The following is a 22729-nucleotide window of genomic DNA, read 5'->3' on the forward strand; positions in this document are numbered from 1 at the left end:
CTGATCCTAAAATGTACATGGAAATGCAAAGGACACAGAATAGGCAGGGGCTTGACCTGCTTTGTCCACTGTTGTAGTGTCAGTGCCTAGAAGAGTGCCTAACTCATGGGAGGCTTACATTAAATAGGTGTTGAATAAATAAATGGACTATGAATTATAGAGAATAAAATTAAAGAAATGGGCCAAAATATCGATAGTTTTTTATTTCTAGACAATGGGATAATGACTGATATTTTTTAAAAGTCTTTTCTATGTTCTCTGGGAGGTACATATTACTTTTGTATTTAAAAATTATATTTGATTATATGAAAAACCCACAACTAACATTATACTCAATGGGAATAAACCGAGAGCTTTTCCCCTAAGGTCAGGAACAAGACAAGATGTCCATTCTCACCACTTTTATTCAACATAATATTGGAAGTCCTAGCTACAGCAACCAGACAAGAAAAAGGCATAAAAGACATCCAGGCACCTGGTTAAGTGTCCAACTCTTGATATTGGTTCAAGTCATGATCAGCTCATGGTTCGTGGGATCAAGCCCTGCATCAGGCTCTGTGCTGACAGCACAGGGCCTGCCTGGGATTCTCTCTCTCCCTCCCTCTCTGTGCCCCTCCCCCACTTCTCACATGCATGTGCATGCTATCAAAATAAATAAACATTTAAAAAATTAAAAAAAAAAGTGGGGCACCTGGGTGGATCAATCAGTTGAGCATCTGACTTGGGCTCAGGTCATGATCTTACAGTTCGTGGGTTGGAGTCCCTCATCAGGCTCCACTGCTGATAGCTCAGAGCCTGGAGCCTGCTTTGGATTCTGTGTCTCCCTCTCTGTCCCTCCCCTGCTTGTGCACTCTTTCTCTCTCAAAAATAAATAAACATTTAAAAACATTTTTAAAGAAATAAAACGCACCCAAATTGGTACTGAAGAAATAATACTTTCATTATTTACAGATGACATGCTAGCATATATAGAAAACCCTGAAGACTCCACCAAACAACTACTAGAACTGATAAATTCAGTAAGGTTGCAGGACACAAAACCAATATACAGAAATCCATTGCATTTCTATACACTAATAATGAAGCATCAGAAAGAGAAATTATGAAAACAATCCCATTTACAATTGCATCAAAAATAACAAAATGCCTAGGAATAAACTAGGAATTAACCAAAGGGGTGAAAGACCTATACTCTGAAAACTATAAAACACTGAAGACAATACAAAGAAATGGAAAGACATCCCATGTTCATGGACTGGAAGAACAAATATTGTTAAAATGTCTGTACTACCCTAAGCAATCTACATATTTAATGCAATTGCTACCAAAATACCAGTAACACTTTTCACAGAACTAGAACAAACAATACTAAAATTTGCCTGGAACCACAAAAGACCCTGAATAGCCAAAGCAATCTTAAAAACATAAAACTGCAGATATCACAACTCCATATTTCAAATTATACTACAAAGTAGTAATCGAAACAGTATGGTACAAGCACAAAAATAGACACACAGATCAAAGGAATGGAATAGAAAACCCAGAAAAAACCCACGATATGGTCAATTAATCTTTGACAAAGGAGGCAAGGCTATACAATGGGAAAAGGACAGTCTCTTCAACAAATGGTGCTGGGAGAACGGGACGGCTCCATGCAAAAGAATGAAACTGGGCCACTTTCTTTCACCATACACAAAAATAACCTCAAAATGGATTAAAGACCTAGATATGAGACCAGAAACCATAAAAATCCTAGAATAGAGGACAGGCAATAATGTCTCTGACATTGGCCAGAACAACTTTTTTCTAGATATGTCTCCTGAGGCAAGAAAAATAAAAGCAAAAATAAACTATTGGGACTACATCAAAATAAAAAGCTTCTGCACAGCAAAGGAAACAACCAACAAAACTAAAAGGCAACCTACAGAATAAGATAAGATACTTGCAAATGACATATTTGACAAAGGGTAGTATCTAAAATATATAAAGAACTTATAGCACTCACCCAAGAAACAAAACACCCAAAAAACAAATAATCCATTTAAAAATGAACAGAACACATGAACAGACATTTCCCCAAAGGAGACATATAGATGGCCAACAGACACTTGAAAAGATGCTCCACATCACTCATCATCAGGGAAATACAAATCACAGCGAGTTACCACCTCACACCTATCACAATGGCTAAAATTAAAAAAAAAAATGCAAGAAAAAACAGGTGCTGGTGAGGGTGTGTAGAAAAAGGAACCTTCATGCACTGTTAGTGGGAATGCAAACTGGTACAGCCACTGTGGAAAACACAATAGAGGTTCATCAAAAAGTTAAAAATAGAACTACCCTACAGTCCAGTAATCACACTACTGGGTATTTACCCTAAGAATATGAAAACACTAATTCAAAAGAATATATGCATCCCTATGTTTATAGCAGATTTACAATAGCTAAACTTTGAAAGCAGCCCAAGTGTCCATCAACAGAGGAATGGATAGAGAAGATGCAGTATGTATATACAATGGAATATTAGTCATAAAAAAGAATGAAATCTTGCCATTTGCAATGACCTGAATGGAGCTACTTACAGAGTATTATGCTAAGCAAAATAAGTCAGTCAGAGAAAGACAAATACAAAACAAATGAACAAAGGAAAAGAAAAGAGGCAAAGCAAAAAACAGACTCTTAACTAGAGAACAAGTACATGGTTACCATAGGGGAGGTGGGTGGGAGATATGTGGAATAGGTAAAGAGGATTAAGGGTAAGTACCCTTATCTTGATGAGCATATGGTGTAACACATAGAGCTGCTGAATCACTATATTGTATAACTGAAACTACTATAACACTGCATGTTAACTACACAGGAAATAAAAAACTTTTACAAGTAAAAATAAAAATTATATTTGATTTTTTTGTCTATGTGAGATGATGGATGTTACCTAAACTTACTGCGATAACAATTTTACAATGCATGTAACTCCGACCATTATGCTATACACCTTAAACTTAACACAGTGATGCATGTCAATTTTATCTCAATAAAACTGTAAAAAAGAGAAGTACCTAATACAAAATAAACCAATCATCTAGATGAGTATAAGTCTAGACCTTAAATAATCTGCAATCATAAATGCTTTTGTGTTTCCTGTTTCTGCATGACTTTGACTACTTTTTTTTTTTTTAATTTTTTTTTTCAACGTTTATTTATTTTTGAGACAGAGAGAGACAGAGCATGAATGGGGGAGGGGCAGAGAGAGAGGGAGACACAGAATCGGAAACAGGCTCCAGGCTCCGAGCCATCAGCCCAGAGCCCGATGCGGGGCTCGAACTCACGGACCGCGAGATCGCGACCTGGCTGAAGTCGGACGCTTAACCAACTGCGCCACCCAGGCGTCCCGACTTTGACTACTTTTAAACATAAAATGATTACACCCCTTGGGTAAAGGGACTGTCCTCTGACTTACGGTACAACCTTGTCATTGTCACTATTGTATCCTTAAATTTAGAATTTATAGTCCTATTGTCAAAACAATCACATTTGAATAGATAATACATGGATGTGGTACAAAATTAAAAAGGTGCAAGAATACACAAAAAGTAAAATATCTCTCTCCCACCTTGTCAGCCTTCTCAGAGGAACCACTCTTTACGATTTCTAAACATATATGTGTACATATGTTCTCCCCCGGATTGTCATTTGTCTTGATTTTCTTCACGGTACTGTTGCCATGCAAAACATCTTTATTTCTATACCTTTGCATTTTATCCTTTCCTTTATGGTTCCCGGTGTTTAAGTCATACTGAAAGACCTTCTCTAATCTGAGATTATTTTTGAAAATTCTCTTATGGCTTATCCTAGTATTTTTATGCCTTCATTTTATTCACTAGAATGTTTGGCATTGATCTGGGTCTGAAGAATGAGATAGGGACCCAAGTACGTTTTTCCAGGTTGGAAACACATGTATCCCAACATGATTTACTGGAAAAGTATATTTTTTCTCTACTTATATGAAATGCCAGCTTTATATTAACTTGAATTTCCCTTATAGATCTGGACTCTATTTGTGAGCAAGTACCTCAAGATTTTAATTAATCCAACTTTATACATGTTTTCAAATCTGGGAGTCCTAGTCCTTTCTCATTACCCTTTTCAGATTTTTTCTTAGCTAGTTCTGAATGTGAACTCTAGAATCAGCTTACCCAGTTGTTTTTTTTTTTTTTTTAAACCTTGTCCATACATGTGTTGAGATGAAATTATGGCTTAAATTAGGGAGAACCAACTTCTTTATAATACTGAGTCTTCCTATGAAAGAACTAGTATGCCTTTTCTTTCTTTTTTTTCTTTCTTTCCTTTGTTTCCATTAATTTATTTTTTTATAAATTTTTTTTCAACGTTTATTTATTTTTGGGACAGAGAGAGACAGAGCATGAACGGGCGAGGGGCAGAGAGAGAGGGGAGACACAGAATCGGAAACAGGCTCCAGGCTCTGAGCCATCAGCCCAGAGCCCGACGCGGGGCTCGAACTCACGGACCGCGAGATCGTGAAGTCGGACGCTTAACCGACTGCGCCACCCAGGCGCCCCGACCATTAATTTATTTTTGAGAGACAGAGACAGAGCACAGTGGGGGAGGAGCAGAGATAGAAGGAGACAGAATCCGAAGCAGGTTCCAGGCTCCTAGCTGTCAGCACAGAGCCCAATGCGGGGCTCGAACTCACAAACTGTGATATCATGACCTGAGCCGAAGTCGGACGCTTAACTGACTGAGCCACCCAGGCGCCCCTGCCTTTTCTTTTTATTCAACTTTATTATTTCTCTGTCTTGTTTAAATTTCTTTTTTTAAAAAAGCTTATTTAGTTTTCAGAGGGGTGAGGGGCAGAGAGAGAGAGAGTGGAGACAGGGAGAGGGAGAGAGAAAATCCTAAGCAGGCTCCGCACTGCCAGCACAGAGCCCAATGCGGGGCTCAAACCCACGAATTGGGAGATCGTGACCTGAGCCGAAATCAAGATTCGGACACTGACTGAGCCACCCAGGTGCCCCTAAAAGTTTCCTTATATACTTTCACATTTAGTAGCTTTATTCCCAAGTACCAAGTATTTTACACCCTTTTCCTAACATAATTGAGATATTTTCTCCCTACACATTGTCTCCCTGGTAGTTTCTATATAGAAAGGCTACTAATTTTAAAATTAATTTTTATATTAATTTTTAATTTAAAATTTTCATATTAATATTTGTATTCAGCCACATTACTGAACGCTTTTTTGTTTCTAACAGTTTTCTAGGAATTTCAATTTCTAATTTTTTTCTAGGAATTTCTAGATATATATCATATAACCTGCCAACAGTGGAAGTTTTGTTTCCTCCTTTGCAAATGTTTATACCTTATTTATATTTCTTGTCTAACTCTATTGACTATTATTTCTAGGAGCACATTAGGTAACGGTGATACTGAATATTCTTCTCATTTCTAATTTTACTAGGAATACTTCTAGTGTTTTCCAACGTTACTCATGAAAACATAATGCTGATTTAGGATAAGGTATATTTTCTCATATTACAGATACCTACTCACATTTTAAGAATTTCAAATCAAGAATGGATGCTGAATTCTGTCTAGTTCTCTTAATCATTTCTAGAGTTGATTGATTTTTTTCCCCTTTGATCATTAATATGGCAAATTATAGCAATAATCCCTGATACGGAACCATCCTTTTATTTCCAGAATGAAATCTACACTGATAATGGTGGAATATTTTGCTGTTGTTGTTGCACTGCCTTGTTTCCTTTTAAAACTTATTTGGTTATTTACAGGTAGGAATGATTGAGATGTATATGTACATACCTTTTTTGGATTTTTTGTATCAATATTACTCAATATTATATTATGTTCATTTAATAAAAAGCTGTTCATTTAATAAAACTTCCTCTCCTATACCATGAAGAAGTTTAAATACTGAACATTCGTTTAAATGTTAAATGTTGAAGTTCCTTATGCCTTTAAAGTTTGCTGGGATGATTCATTTGCGAAACCATACATGCCTGGTGAATTTGGGGAAGGGTGTGATGGGCAGAAAGCTTTTTTACTTTCCTTTCTTATGGTAACTGACTTCCTCAGATTTTTCTATCCTGGTAATATGTTATTTCTTGAAAATTACAAATTTTATCCATATACATGGATATTTATAGAGAAATAAGTAAATTACTGCCTTATTATTCTTTTAATAATTACTATGTTTGTGTAAGTATATCCTCATTCTCTTATTTCTTATATTTATGCTTCCTCTCTTTAAAACGTTACTGAATAGGGGCGCCTGGGTGGCTCAGTCGGTTAAGCGTCCGACTTAGGCTCAGGTCATGATCTCACAGTTGGTGGGTTCGAGCCCCGTGTCGGGCTCTGTGCTGACAGCTCGGAGCCTGGAGCCCGCTTCGGGTTCTGTGTCTCCCTCTCTCTCTGCCCCTCCCCCACTCATGTTCTGTCTCTCTCTGTCAGAAATAAACATTAAAAAAAAAGTTACTGAATAAAAGAATTCTATCTCTATAAGAATATGAATGTTTACTAGATATTTCTTGATGAACTGAAATAAGGATTCGTTCAGCCACAATTCCCTTAAATTAAGAAATAATAGTTACGTTTATATATGTGTAAGTTGCTTACTAACATCTTCTTATAAAAATACCTTTTTTGATCAATTTCTTGTTGCTGTTTAACATGTTTCTTCTCAAATTCACGAATATTTTCCACACCAATTTCTTCACAGAAGTGTTGGAAAATATCATCTTCAACCTTTTAAATTATTTCAAAACAACTGGTTTACTAATTAATTTTTAGAAAGTATATAGACAATGCTTAAATCTAAATTCTTCCCACCAAGAACTTCCTGTATTAGGCTAAATACTAATCTGAAAAGCATTATTGTACTCTGAGGAGCCAGTGATTTCTTTCTCTTTAACTCCACAAACGACACCCATCTATTTTCAAATTTCTTACTGTAAAAACTAAATAAGAAAGCTCATAATTGGCCTTATTAACAGTTTTGGCTTTATGAAGTGTTTAACAAAATCAGAAATATTTCCTTTACGTTAGCTACACCATAATATAACATTCTACATAAATAAATAAAATATTCTTTCTATGTAAGTAATGCTATAGAGTCTTGGGCAATAGAAGCCATGAAGACTGGAACATTGAATTAAGACTCAGAAAGATCTGGAAAAACTAGAATGAGCCAAATCCCAACAAAATAACATTTAACCTCAATATCTTTAAAGCCCTGCATTTATTTATATACCATTACAGGATAAGAGAAACTTGTTGTTTTAAACAGCAGGACATGTTAAAAACTTTCAGGTTTTAGTTGAATATAAATTAAGCATGAATGTGATATCATTCATGCAGTGGTAAGTCATAATTTACATAACTAGATAATCAAAACTATGGAGAGTTATAGTTCTATGTGTTGAGTCCCATGGTACTCTGTAGAGGTCAGACGATATTTTGACCTTAAACTTTGTTCTGGGCGTTGATAAACAACAGAGAGCCCAGGGGATGGCTGCCAGAGCTGGTCTTAAATCCACGGTCAACATACATGATTAAAGCATTAGGGGTACTTAACCTGGAAAAAAGCTAATTAAAGTAACATAAGAAACCTGTGACACGAGGCAGAACTAAAGCAATGAGTGGAAGTTACTCAGCGATGGTGTGACAGACAACTTCCTCAGGATTAGACAGGATCAACAGCGGCATGAACTGAGCCACAAAGCTCCTGTCATGTTACCAGCAGAGGCTAGATGACCAGATCTTTGTTGCCCCAGAGGCAAGCGCCGTGCCTGGTATATACAATAAATGTTCAAGAAATAATTACTCAGGGAAGAAGCAACTTTAAAAACTAATCTGAACGAAAAGTTCTTTCTTTCTTGCCGTTAAGGGCAGTGGGAGAAGAAAAAGGCTCTCATTTTTACAATGGGCAAGGAGAAGAGAGCAGGAGTAAGTGTGCACCGGTCATGACCTCTCGAGAGGTGCTGCAGTGGTTCTCCAAAGCCACAAACTCATTTGGCAGACCAATAAAACCAGGCACTTATCGAACTGCTTTAGTGTATGTGCAAGAAGCCCTAAACCCGCTATCTGGTTGAGAACTCTACTTGACGTGCCCATCGGTCATAAATACACGATGCGTGACCTTGTCTATCTCCTCTTGAAATTCTTCGATTCGTTGTTGCCGTTCTTTCACACCTTCACTCAACATAGTACATTGAGACTCAATGTTCAGCAGCTCACTCTGTAGCTGAGATTGTTCCTAATTACGAAAGAGAAAATTTTCTTTTTAAAATAGCTGTTTTAGCTTTAGATGGTGAAGCAAAAAAAGGTGACAGGAATCTTTTGGAATAAAAAGGGAATCCATGAGATAAGGTAACTGCAGGCACACCTGTATATCCAGATTAACAACCATACAAATATAATCTCAATCATGGGATAAAGTGTAGAAATTACATGGTGTTATAGATATATAATTCCTGAAATTCTCTGTCCTGGTTCTAATCTCCACCAAGTTTTATGTAAGCCCATATTACCCGGTAAAAAGCAGCAAGTTGCTTCTTTTTAATCATCTCTAGTTCACTCTGGGAATATTTGAGTCGTGTATGAGTTCCTTGTACTAGAGTCTGTATTTGTTTCAAGTCAGCTTCCTTGCGAAGTATCTTCATTAGATCCTAACAAGGGAGAGAAACGTGAGAACATTTTATAAGAGAATAGCACTTTCATTTTCCAGTGATCTCACTGGAATAATTCACTGATTTTTATATATAACCACACCCACACCCCACCTTCCCTTCTTCCCTTTTTAAAATTTATTTATTTGAGAGAGAGGGAGAAAGAGAGAGAGAGAGCCAGCAGAGGGGAGCAGAGAGACAGAGAGGGAGAGAGAGAGAATCCCAAGCAGGCTCCACACCAGCAGGGCTGAGCCCGATGCAGGGCTCAAACTCACAAACAGTGAGACTGTGACCTGAGCCCAAATCAAGAGTCAGACGCTTAACCGATGGAGCCCCCCAGGCACTCCCCATCTTCCCTTCTTCTGATAAGAGACTGGCAACTAAGTACACGAGCCATCCGGAGTGCCCACGATGCCCTACGACAAGCACCCTCAAAAACTAACGCACTTCCGAACAGGAAACAGAAATGAAAAACGAGGAATGGGAAGCGTGTGTTCCATACAAGGCACGTAAGCGGCTGAAATGGAATCAGCCTTGCTTTTAGCGCATCCCCTTCCTCCTTCGCCCACCCTATTATTCAACCAGATTAACTTCCTAGTATATGTCCTTCTGTATTTTCCTCCTAGTCTTTACATGAATATATGCGTACACAGAGTCACTTGTTTTACAAGTTTAGAATCATGTTGCATATGTTTCTGCCTCCTGTTTTTCTCAGTTACTCACAAAAGTCAATTGATAAAGCTCTAGATCAATTCTTTCAATGGCTGTGTATTATTCCAGAGTGTACCTGTACCAAAATTATCCAACTGTTCTCTTAATGATGGGCTGGGTTTCTGCCACTGCCAGCAGCTGCAACAACATACTTGTATGTACACCATTAAGTGTTCATGTTTTCATTTCCATGCAATAGATCCTCAGGGTACGATCAAGGGGTCAAATGTATTCATGTGTTTAACAGCAGCTACCGCTGCTTTCCCAAAGGCTAGAACTCTCCTTTCCATAAATAACGGAGGAGTACATGTTTCTTTACTTCTCCTCCAGCATTTATATATATTTCCAAGCCTTACGTATAGGTATGAAGTAATCTGAATTTGCTTTGTATTCCCTTGAGTGCTATATTCTATACTGAGCATTTTTTCATGTTTATTGGCCAATGGACAACTTCTTTCCTTGAACTGTCTAATCTTATCCTTTCCCCAGATGTTCTATCATGTCTTTTTCATGTCAACTTGGAAAGAACTCTTTGATAAGCAGAGAACCTAGTCTTCATTTTAAACTTAAAAAACTGTATACAATGGGTTTTATCCTCATTTAACTTTTTTACATTCAGGCTTTTAATCTGGAATTTATTTTTGTGTTATAACACGGGGCATAGCATTACTTTCTCTAGATATGCCAATACCATTTACTAAATCATCTATCCTTTTCCCACCAAACTGAAACATCATCTTTGTTGTACACTAAGTTGTCAGTATACTGGGAGTATTTCTGGAATTCCTCTTCTGTTTCATTAATCTGTCCATCCCTATGTCAATAATGCATCAGCTTGACTGCAATGGCTTCTCGTGGTATTCTGTACACCAGCAAGAGAAGTTCTACCTTCCCCACTTTTGTCACATATTTTTTTTTTTACTAATCTTAGGGAATTCTTCACTTGTAAAAATTAGAACGTCATTTTATCAAGTTAAAAAGTCCTCAATAAGGGGCACCTGGGTGGTTCAGATAGTTAAGCATCTGACTTCAGCTCACGTCATGATCTTGTGGTTTGCGGATTTGAGCCCCGCATTGGGCTCTGGGCTGACAGCTCAGAGCCTGGAGCCTGCTTCGAATTGTGTGTGTGTCTCTCTCTCTGCCCCTCTCCTGCTCACCTCTGCCCCCCTCTCTCTAAGATAAGTAACATTTCAAAAAGTTTAAAAAGAGATTCTATGTTTAAAAAAATCCTCAATAACATTAAAATTTCTTTTTCAATGTTTATTTTTGAGAGCGAGCAAGCAAGCATGAATGGGGGAGGGGCAGAGAGAAAGGGAGACACAGAATCTGAAGTAGGCTCCAGGCTCCTAGCTGTCAGCACAGAGCCCGATGCGGGGCTCGAACTCACAAACCCGTGAGATCGTGACCTGAGCTGAAGTCGGATGCTTAACCAACTGAGCCACCCAGGCACCCCTCCTCAATATTTTAATTAAAATTGTATTTAGTTTTATATTAATTAGAAGATTTCTAACCCAAGAATATAGTATGCCTTTCCTCTTTGTGTTTTTCATTGAGATTTATTTTCTAGAAAATTTTTTTAATCTTTATTTATTTGAGAGACAGAGAGAGAGAGAGAGAGAGCGAGCGAGCACAAGTTGGGAAGGGGCAGAGACAGAGAGGGAGAGAGAACTCTAAGCAGGCTCTGTGCTGTTCACGCAGAGACCAACGTGGGACTTGAACCCATGAACCCTGAGATCACAGCCTGAGCTAAGATGGAGAGTAGGACACTTAACCAACTGAGCCACCCAGGTGCCCCAGTTACTGTGTCTTTAGGTTTACAGTTATTCCTCTTGTGAGAATCTTTTCCCACTTTTAGATGTTTTTTGATAGTCCAGAGAAAAACTGGAGTTTTGTTTATCCACATAGCCCTCCCATTAGCTTATTAAATCTAGTAGTTTCAAAACTATAATCCTATTATCAGCAAAAAGTTAGTTTTTTTCTTTTCAAAGATTTATACAAATTTCATTTGTGCCTAATTATATTTACCATAATTTCCAAGACCACATTATATAATAATGTTGATAATAGATATCTCAGTCTACTTCCTAATTTTAACACGGTTTTAATGTTTCACCATTTAAGCCATTACACCCGTTAGGTTTGGGTAAAAGCTATTTATTTAAATCATTTCCACCATTTACTCTTTTAGTTAGCACTTTAATTAGAGCTACCTGCTGAACTTTACCAAATACATTTTTACATATAATGATAGGATTTTTCTCCTGCCTTCGATTTGTTATTATAATGGATTATGTTTTCTGTTACTACATTACTGAATTCTCTATATTGATATTTAATTTGAGAATTATGCATTTATATTCACAGCGGAAGTCATTTCCAGTTTTATTTTTTTGTATTATCTTCATAATATTTGAAATTTAAGTTATACTAACTTTATAAAATAAGCTGGCAAGTTTCCGTCCTTTTCTATAATCTAGAATGCCTTAGTGAAGATTAGAATTATATTAGAAGTCACCTGGAAACCCACGAGGCCCAGAATCCTTGTCTCAATTGTGGTGAAACACATATAACATTCCCCATCTTTACCATTTTCAAGTGTGCAGTTCAGTGGTGTCTAAGTTGCATGTCTGTTGTTGTGTGGCCCTTCTCCAGAAGTCTTTTCATCTTGTAAAACTAAAACTTTTGCCCACTGAAGAACTTTATGCTCAGTGAACAACAGTCCGTTCTCCGCACTCCCGAGCCCCGGCACCTGGCAGTCTACTTTCTGTCTGTATGAATCTGACTACTCTAGGGGCCTCATGTACGTGGAATCCTACAGTATTCGTCTTTTTGTGACTGGCTTATTTCATGTAGCATCACGTCCTCAGGTTTCCACTGTGTAGCAGGTGTTGGAATTTCCTCCCTTTTTTAAGGATGAGTATTTCACTGAATGTACAGAACACATTTGTTTGTCCATTCATCCAGCGATGAACACTTGGGTTGCTTCTACTTTTTGTCTGTTGTGAATAATACCGTTAGGAACACGGGTGTACAACTATCTCTTCTAGACCCTGCTTTAAATTCCTTGGAGTATATACCCAGAAGCAGAATTACTGGATCATACAATGATTCTAGTTTGAATGTTTAAAGGAGCCACCATACTGTCTTCCACAGCTGCTGTCTATTTTACATTCTGGGCGTGTTTATTCAATGGCGGGTCACCCAGCTAGCGGTGGCTTAAAAAAAATGTGGGTTTATTTTTCTCACACAAAAGCAGTGTGATGTAGGCTGATGCAGTTCCTCAACAACAGCATCTAACTTTTAGTTTCTTAGTACAGTGGCTTTATCCTCATGCTTGCTGCCTCTTGGTGCAAGATGGCTGCTGCCTCCCCAGGCCTCTTGACTGAATTCCGGTAAGGAAGAAGAAAACGCAAGTGACAATACCAATAATTCCATCTGTAGCTCTAAAACGGTCACGTGGCCACTGGTAGCTACAATGCAACTTAGGAAATCAAGTTGTCTTAGTTTTTTTATGATTCTGTAATAAAGCCAAGCAAGAAAGGAAGATGTTATGGATGGGGCCTGGCCAGCAGACTGCACCACTGCCTAACTTTTCAAATGTCCCACTTCTTTTCTAGTTGGTCAGTCTATGTATGTATGTATGTATGTATGTACGTACCTATCTTCTTTTAAGTAGGCTTCATACCCAGAACAGAACTCAGTGTGGAGTTTGAACTCACGACCATGAGATCAAGATTTGAACTGAGATCAAGAGTTGGACACTTAATTGAGCCACCCAGGCGTCCCTATATTTATTTTTAATTATATTTTTCTGAAAATCTTCCATTTCTTTCAGATTTTGATTTTGTTATGACATAGTTATTTGCTTTTAAGATTCTCTTTAAATGATTTTAATTTTCTCATTTGCAGGCTGTATATTTTTGCCTCTAATTTTTCCTCCCTTTATTAAAATTGCAATTTCTTAGCCTTTCAAAAGAACAGCTTTTAGATTCACTAGTCTTTTTTTCTATTTTGACTTGTGCTCTAATTAATTTTAGCTTAAAAAATTACATTATAAGTTTTTTCTGTTTATTTTGTGGCTGTTGTTCTAATTTCTTAAAGTAATAAATGCCCTTATATTGAATCTTTCTTCTGAAGGTATTTCCTCTTGATGTAGCTTTTATATGTCTCACAGACTTCCCATTTACCACTTTAGAGACATGTTGTGATTTGCCTTTTCATTACTTCTTTGATCCCAAAACTACCTATAAGTACATTTCTTAATGTCTATGCAAACAAAAATTTTTTTAGTTGTTACTTCTAACTTAATTTAATTATAATCAAGGTGACCTTTTAAAAAACTATTGAGATTTCTATTATGGACAAGTATATGATCAGTTTTTATAACTGTTTCATGGATATTTTAAATATCTCACATTTATTGAGTACTTTGATCAGTGTTCTATAAAGTTTACATTTATTCACCCACTTAATCCTCTGAACAGTGCTGTGAAGGTGCTTTGTTACCCCCACTCTCAGTTCAGGGTCCAGGGGAGGAGGCCAACCATAAAGAAATCTGGAAGGTGATAGAAATGTTCTAAATATGATTGTGGGAGCAATTACATGACTACATACAACTGTCAAAACATACTGAATCACACACTTAAAATTGGTGCCTATTACTGTATATAAATTACACGTCATTAAAGCCAACAAAAAGTCACACAATATATTTACAACATATATGACTAAGAATTAATTTACTTATACAAATAATTCTTTTTTTTTTTTTTTTAATGTTTTCTATTATTTATTTTTGAGAGCGAGCGAGCCAGGGCACACACAAGTGGGGGAGGGGCAGAGAGCAAGAGAGACACACACACAGAATCCGAGGCAGGCTCCAGGCTCCAAGCTGTCAGCGCAGAGCCCTACACAGGGCTCAAACCCACGAACCGTGAGATCATGACCTAAGCTGAAGCCGGATGCTTAACCGACTGAGCCACCCAGGTGCCCCGAAAATAATTCTTAAAGTAGGTAATAAAATAACAAGCAGCTAATAGAAAAATGTGCACAAGAAATAAGTACTTTATAGCAAAAATTCCAAAGAACCAATGAATATATGAGGAAATGCTCAACCTCAGTTATAATTTAAGAAATGCATATTCAAACAATCAGATATTTTTTTTAACCAATCAGATTGGCAAAGATTAAAAATCTGTTAATATCCAATGTAGCCCTCTAGGGATATACACATTCTACTATAGGTTTTCTTTTGATGGGAATTTAGTAACATACATACCCTTAGACCTGGAAATCCCACTTATAGGAATTCATCTTAGAGATGTATTTATACAAAGATATTTTATTTATTTATCTACTGTTTATTTTTGAGAGAGACAGAGCGTGAGCGGGGGAGGGGCAGAGAGCGAGGGAGACACAGAATCCAAAGCAGGCTCCAGGCTCTGAGCCGTCAGCACAGAGCCCAACGCGGGGCTCGAACTCACAGACCGTGAGATCATGCCCTGAGCTGAAGTCGGACGCTTAACTGTATGAGCCATCCAGGCACCCCCAAATAAAGGTATTTTAAAGAATAACAATAAACACGTATACAGTACTCACACATGCCAGATACCATTTTAAGTATTTTAACTGGATTATCTGATTTAATCCTTAAAATAACCCTAAAAGGAAGGTACTTTTGTTCTCCCCATTTTACAGGCAGGAAAACTAAGATACAATGGGGTTAGGTATCTTGCCCAAGGTCATACTGCCAGCAAGTGGCAGAGCCAGGATTCAAACTCAGGCAGTGTGGCTACAGAATTTATCCTCCTAGGTACTTTGGTTTTCATCCTCTAAAGAACATGTAATGAGGGGCACCTGGGTAGCTCAGTTGGTTAAGCGTCCAACTCTTGACTTTGTCTCAGGTCACGATCTCCCAGTTCGTGAGTTCGAGCCTTGCATCAGGCTCTGTGCTGACAGTGCGGAACCTGCTTGGGATTCTGTCTCCCTCCCTCTCAGTCCCCCCTCCACTTGCTCTCTCTCTCTCTCTCTCTCTCTCTCTCTCTCTCTCAAAGTAAATAAAAATAAACTTAAAAAAAATTTTTTTTAATGTATAATGATGCATCATTTGTAATAGCAAAAACCAACACATCCATTATTGGAGACTGATGCAATAAACACAATCTATATAATGAAATACCAGGCAGGATTCATTAAAAATAAGTGGTTCTCCGGGAGCCTGGGTGGCTCAGTCGGTTAAGCGTCCGACTTCCGGCTCGGGTCATGATCTCGTGAGTTCGAGCCCCACATCAGGCTCTGTGCTGACCGCTTGGAGCGTGGAGCCTGCTTTGGATCCTGTGTCTCCCTCTCTCTCTGCCCCTCCCCCGCTCTCATTCTTTCTCCCCGCCAAAATAAATAATAAACATTTAAAATAAAAAAGTCATTCTCTGTATGCTAAGATGAAAACATGTCCGTGTCATAACATTAAGTGAAAAAGCTTGTTGCAAACATTATTTGTAGCAAAAGTCTATCATAAAACAAGTAGGAAAAATAATATATATACTTACATATACAGAGAAAATTTCCAGAGGCTATATATCAGACTGTGTTTAGCAAATATCACGGAGATGTAAGGATAGGTAAGAGAAAGATTTTTATATTTCAATTTATTCTATTTTGCTTTACTTGAATTTTTTTAAGCAGGCATAGTCCTTGTATTAGTCCAAAAATTTGTTTAAAAACACAATTACTCTCTTTAGTATGCCACAATGTCTACAGCATGGGCTTACCTTTAATTCCTGGATCAGCTGGGTTCTTCTGTCTCTTAAGTTCTTTATCTCCTTCTCATCCCAGCATCTAGCCTTGTATTTTAAGTCACTTGATCCTCCAGAGATCACCCCAGATTTTAAAAATAATGTTCCATCAAGAGCTACTGTCTGTAAAATTAAAAACATTTTATCCTGGAGAGATGTACATAAGGAAGATAAAGATTGGACATAATATGGAAATTTTTCCAGCTGGGAATTTATAGATGAGAAAAACCACTTAATGAAATTTATGAATAAAATACCCAACTTATGAAGGGACAGACACTAGCCAATAAATGAACCACAAATACAAGTCCTGTTTTGCTAAGGCCCAAAGCAATTCTAGGCAAGAGATTAGCAGCCATTAAAAAGTTTCAAAGTAAATTGTACATTAGTTCCAAACATATTCAATAATGAGAGGCAAATTTGGTATCAAATAGTTTGCATTATATATTCCTGTGTTTTGAAGAATTTCTTACCACATGCCAGTGGCATATTACGAAAACAGCCTTAGATACGAAGCATATCACATTCTCCCCGATGCAAATGAAACCGGGAGGAAGAAAAAAATTTAAACAGAGTCAGAGGTACAAAATAGCTTCAAGTTTATAGTCCAGTGAGTAATCATATGCTTTATGCAGTAAATGATTCTGTGTTTTGCAAATGTTTCTAATTATTTGGTGAAAGCAGGTGCAGACCACCTGTGTAAGACTAAAACCATGCAATGTGAGCTTAAAAAAAAAAAAAAAAAGTCAACAAATAGGAATCTCATTCATTCCTTCATTCAGACAAACATTCCCTGCGTGCTACTGTGTTTGAGACGTTCCATACCGGGGACCGGAGTGACCAAAGAAGTGACATATGGTACTGACCCTCAGCAAATCACTTTCGTGGGGAAAAGAAACATATCATTACAACATAAAGCGATGAGAAGCTAGAGTCATACTCAGAATAATCTCGAAGCATAAAACTGGAGGATTCCAACCCAGCTGCTCTGCAGAAGGCTTCCTGAAGAGGCCAAGGCTTCCATTGTATCTTATCAGAGGAACTAGTTAGACGTAACTAGATATTTACCAGAAAACTCAGTTTATTTCTGTCTCACAATTACAGAGGTACGCGTTCCAGGGTTTTTATGGTGACGCCAGAGTTAACAAAAACCCAGACTCCTGATAGAATATTGCTGTACTATCCTTAGTATTTGGATCACTCTTCAAGGGCGACAGCCTTGTTATTTTCTGGAAGGCTTTAGGGGCTCCTTTCCTTCCCAACTGTCGGCCTGGCGATCAGTTTGCTCATGGTCTGAAATGGCTCTGGGGAAAAGCGTTACATCTTCACTGGATAGCAACAGCAGTGGCATGGAGACTGAGCTCCTAACGGGAAGCTCTCTCTGAGCGGGAGGGCAGTTTGGGAAGCCCACTGGTACACACCTTGCTGACTCCTCTGACTTCTTCACAACTATGTGCAGTGATATGGAGGCAGCATCCCTCTCTGGGAACACTTTCAGCTCGGGCTCTGTCTGCCTGGCCAAACCGTATTTCATTCACACTGAAGGAAAGGTGAAGAACCACATAGGCTCCTCTCCTTTTCTGCTTTTAAGTTCTCCACAAAGCTTACTTTACGTTTACACTATGTGTCACTAGTGATGTGTATGTCTGAATCTCTCACGTGACCGTTTCAAAGTCATTTGGTAGTCCAGGAGAATCCTACAGCTCCAGCTACTGTGTCTATGTTTCACAAAAGGAGGTAAAAGTTCTATTAAGAAACTTTCCTGGCAGGACTCCTGATGACTGCCGTTTACTTCCAATTGTCCCCCCCTAGATTGTCACGCAGGAAGATCAGGCTTCTGTTAGTAAGGAAAACAGGGAAAGGGATACTAAGCAGGCAACTGCAGTCTCTGACACACACAGGTAGGAGGTAGCCCAGAAAAGGGCGGTGGTGGAATGCAGGCAGCGGGGCACGGACACACAGACTGTGTGTACGTGCATGTGTCACAGGGGTGGGATGGAGACAGAGGCAATGTGAGTTTGGAATTCCTAGAAAGTAACGCGACAGTGAAGGAATAGCACAGAGGTACGGCTAGCAGGCAGGGCAGACCGTGGAGCTCTTTGTGTGCCCTCACGGGAAAATGGGGACTGAACACGACTAAGGACCAGGGAGTCTATGGAGGGCGCGGAGGGGATTAACACGGAATGGGAAGGTAGCACATAGGAGACAGAAGTGATCAGACATGAGCTTTAAACAGACCATTCTGGCAATTATTTGAAAAACAGACTGGTCCAATAGACTGGGATTGTAGAGGTTATGAGGAAATCCTTGGGGAAAAACCAGAACTTCATTTAGCTAGAATAGTGGTACCAAGAATTAAATACAGGAGATCAAGATTCAGAAAGAACATTAATTTAGTTTCAGACATACTGATTTTACAGTGCTTGTAGGCTAGTATTTTATTTACTTATTTATAATGCATATTTTGATTACTTTCTAAAAGAAATTAGATTTTATAAATCATAATAAAGATTATAATAAATATAAATATGCAGTAAGATAGCCTCAAATAAATAACTAGAGATAAGAAATTAGACTAGGTGGAAAAAGAACCAAATATAATAATCCATAATGAGAAATCACTGAAAAAGAGAAAATGAGAAATCACTGAATTCAATTAAGCAAGCAGAAAAACAAAAATTATTCAATATATGATATTGGGATAGGTAATTAACCATTTAGGGGAAAAAGCTAATACCTATACCTAATAATACACATCAAAATAAATTTCAGATTAAGATTAAAATACAGAACCGGTACCACCAAAAACATGAGAAAAATTAAGTAAATATATATTTGATTTTATAGTAAAGACCCCATTAAACATGTAAAAACAATACTTACAAAAGTTAAGAATGATAGAACTGCTTCCTAAACATAGAGCTTATATACCATAGTACGCACTAGATCTTGCTAGGGTATGGATACCAGATTTAGCAAAGAGAGAAGCAGCACACCCAGTTACATGTGAATTTCAGATAAACAATGGAAAAAATTTTAATACAGGTGGTATGTCCAAATGTTTTCTCTGGTAACTCTAGGAGACAAGTTAGGGATGGCTTTCATTTTCCTTTTTGAGCTCTATTTTCCCAAATCTCTGAATTGCACATTTATTAACTTGTATATCTGATATACAAAAGCCAAACATAACAGTGAGGAAAAACCTCACCGGGGGCTGGCGTGGAGAGGGGCACAAAGAGCTCTGCGCTAATGAGAATCTGCCATATCGTGCATGGGAGTACAACGCCAGCGCCCTCTTCCCAGCTACAAGTCAACTTCTCCTCTTTGAGCAGGGGTACAGTTTTCTGAGGCTCTTTTTACTTCATTGCTTGGTTGGCTGCTGCTGTTGTTACTACAACGGTTTACTACTGCATATAACGTGCTCGGCACAGTACAGAGATGCTGTTTAGTTCTATGTTCACAACCCCATTAAGTAGATAGTATTTCCATTGCACAGATAGGGACCAAAAGATATTAGGTAACTTGCCTAAGGCCATACACAGGGACCAAAGCCCAAGTTGGTCGAACATCTATCCCCGTGTTCTCACCCACCATGTTATACACTTCCTTCAATTCCAAAAACATTGTGAGCACCAACCACAGAATTATGAATCTTACTTGTTTTAATAGTTTCTAGGTTTATTAAAATAACTTATTTCTTCGCAAGGTAAATGTAATCTCCAACAACCTATTTTCATTTGATTTACAGTCAAATTCCTATTCCAGAGGACTATAATTATAACTTCCAGCCTGCAATTTCCTTAACTTAAATCTTACATTAGTTGGTCGGGGTAGTAATCCTAGTTGGGGGTCACATTCCTGAAAAATACCTTGGCTGGCACAGTTGGGATTTCATGGCAGAAGAGTGGGAGGAATTTTTAAATAACACTAAATGAAACTTCTAGAGAGTATGTGCTAGAAAAAAATTCTTAGGCATTAAACACTTATTCTGCAGGATTACCAACCAATCCACCGAATCAGCTTCGACTGTTTCAAGAACAGCGTTTCAGTCTTATAAACTGCTAAGGTAGATTCTCCCATAAATTTTTGTGTTATGCAGATTCTACATATTTTTAATGTTCCCTTTCAGTGGTATGAAAAATAATATACTTTAACATTTTATTTCTGAATGGAAAAGATATTCACTGAATTCAAAATCCAAAAGACGCAAGACTGTAGAGTGAAAAATTTCCCTGGCCCCTACCACCCCCATTCCCTCCCCAGAGGTTATCAATGATGTGATTTTTCTTATGCATTCTCCCAGAATGTTCTTGCATAAACAGATGCATGCAAACATCTCTTATTTCCCCCAATGTTTTACACACATGGTAACACACTACACACTAGTCTACATACGACTTTTTTAAAAAACTGAATACATCTTGGAGGTGGTCTCATACTTGTACATAAAGGACTTCATTCTTATTTAAGGTTGCACATTATCAGTATTCCGTTCTATGAACACACTACTTTCATTGAATTAGTCTTGTCTGGAATGTTTCCCATTTTTCCTGTTACACAGAATGGTTCAATAAATAAATCATTTCATGTACATGTGAGTTCATCTGTGTGTGAAGTTCCTAACAAGTACAACTGGTAGAACGGCCCTTCGCAGAGCTGATACGAATTTTATACTCAGAGCAGGGGATGGAAGGGTTTCTCTCCTCACACGGTGTTAGCAAACCTTCCAATGTTTATCAACCCGACAGGTGGAAAAAGCATTGAGTGCAGTTTTAGTTGGCATTTCCCGTATAAAGTGAGAATGAGTTTTCACATATAAGAGCAATTATATTTCCTTCCACGACAATACGTTTGTTCAAATCCTTCATCCATTTTTCTGCTTTGTGTTCTTGTTTTCCATCGATTTATAGGAAAATTTGCTCTTTACTCTGCTGCAAATATTATCCCTGGTTTGCCATGTCTTTTGATTTTGCTTGTGGTTTGTGCCATGCAGAATTTTTTATGGGAATTTACCCATCTTTTAAGGCTTTGGGGTTTTTTTTTTGTCATACTGAAAAGGTCTTACTATCTCTGACATTAAGAATAAAGCCCCGGGGCGCCTGGGTGGCTCAGTGGGTTGATCGACTGACTTTGGCTCAGGTCATGATCTCGTGGTTTGTGGGTTTGAGCCCCGTGTCAGGCTCTGTGCTGACAGCTCGGAGCCTGGAACCTGCTTCTGATTCTGTGTCTCCCTCTTTCTCTGCCCCTCCCGCACTTATGCTCTGTCTCTCTCTCAGAAATAAACATTAAAAAAAAATTAAAAAAAAAATAAAGCCCCCATGCTTTCTCTTAGTAGACTTACAGTTTCATTTCTCGCATTTATATTTTGAATCCATCTGAAATATATTCTGATATAAGGTATGAAATTTAGATTCAATTATGTTCTGTTCTAGATGGTGCCCAGTTTTTAATTTTTTTTTTAATGTTTATTATTTATTTTTGAGAGAGAGACAGAGTGAGAGTGGGGAGTGGCACAGAGAGAGAGGGAGACACAGGACCCGAAGGAGCTCCAGGCTCCGAGTGGTCAGCCACAGAGCCCGATGCAGGGCTCGAACTCACGAACCGTGAGATCGTGACCTGAGCTGAAGTTGGACACTTAACTGACTGAGCCACCCAGGCGCCCTGGTACCCAGTTTTTTCAATTTACTGTAGCCTGCATTTTATTTTGTTTAATGTGCATAATTTTTGGAAAAATGATCTTTTCACAAATTACTAGCTAGCTAATGACAGTTTTCTGGGTCTGTTTTTTGCTAACCATGTTAAAAACATAAATATATCTTTCCATATAATTGTTAAAGTAAGTCACCCAACTTATGGGAAAGGAAACAAATTATTATTGTTTCTCTGGTTAAGGGGAATGGATGGAATAATCGCATGCATTTAAAGAGAGTCCAGATTTTAAAATGTTGTTATATAAATTTAAAAATATTTAGAAATTGAGTTATCATAAAAATCTTGATGACCAAACTATAGCTAGCAGAACTGCTATAACTTATATTATGTAGTTCATATATACTGTGTAGATTATAAACTAGCCCAAATATCATTTTGTGACGTCACTTGCAGTATTTGAATTTAAAAACATTTTAAACCCAATATCAAGTCTGTAGAAAGATATCAAGTCCATGGAAAACCAAAAGCACAAATTGAAGACATTTTCTGTGAAATGTGACGTCTACACAGAAAATTCTTTAAGTGGAACAGGAAGAAGATAAAGTCCCTGAAATATACTTAAGATACAAGTAAGACAAATGAAGCTAATTAAAATTTTGAAATAATGAAAAGAACGAGAGACAGCCTAGAGGAGTAAGGCGTGAACAAGATATAGGGCCGTGAAAGTTCGTTGAATGAAAGAATAAACAGTCTTATCTTCATGTGACCTCTTTAAATTGACCATACAAATCTTCAAAATCAATTTTACAAACATACAAAAATCAACTGTAGTATAAATAGGTAGCAAAATATCTTAGTAGCTCACTTATG

At 37.8% G+C, this 22729-nt stretch overlaps 1 protein-coding gene across 2 annotated transcripts in view; it reads right to left on the reverse strand.

Annotated features, from left to right (window-relative positions):
* The window catches only part of SMC1B (structural maintenance of chromosomes 1B), a 75808-nt gene that overhangs the window by 18194 nt on the left and 34885 nt on the right, over positions 1-22729 (reverse strand). For both annotated transcript variants that reach the window (XM_030320906.1, XM_030320904.1), the window contains exons 12-15: positions 16184-16330; positions 8568-8705; positions 8177-8293; positions 6677-6783 (exon numbers count right to left, since the gene is read on the reverse strand). In XM_030320906.1, the coding sequence (XP_030176766.1) occupies positions 6677-6783; positions 8177-8293; positions 8568-8705; positions 16184-16330 (509 nt within the window). The remainder of the gene's footprint in view (positions 1-6676; positions 6784-8176; positions 8294-8567; positions 8706-16183; positions 16331-22729) is intronic.

This window comes from Lynx canadensis, chromosome B4 (genome assembly GCF_007474595.2).
Source record: "Lynx canadensis isolate LIC74 chromosome B4, mLynCan4.pri.v2, whole genome shotgun sequence".
Taxonomy (NCBI): domain Eukaryota; kingdom Metazoa; phylum Chordata; class Mammalia; order Carnivora; family Felidae; genus Lynx; species Lynx canadensis.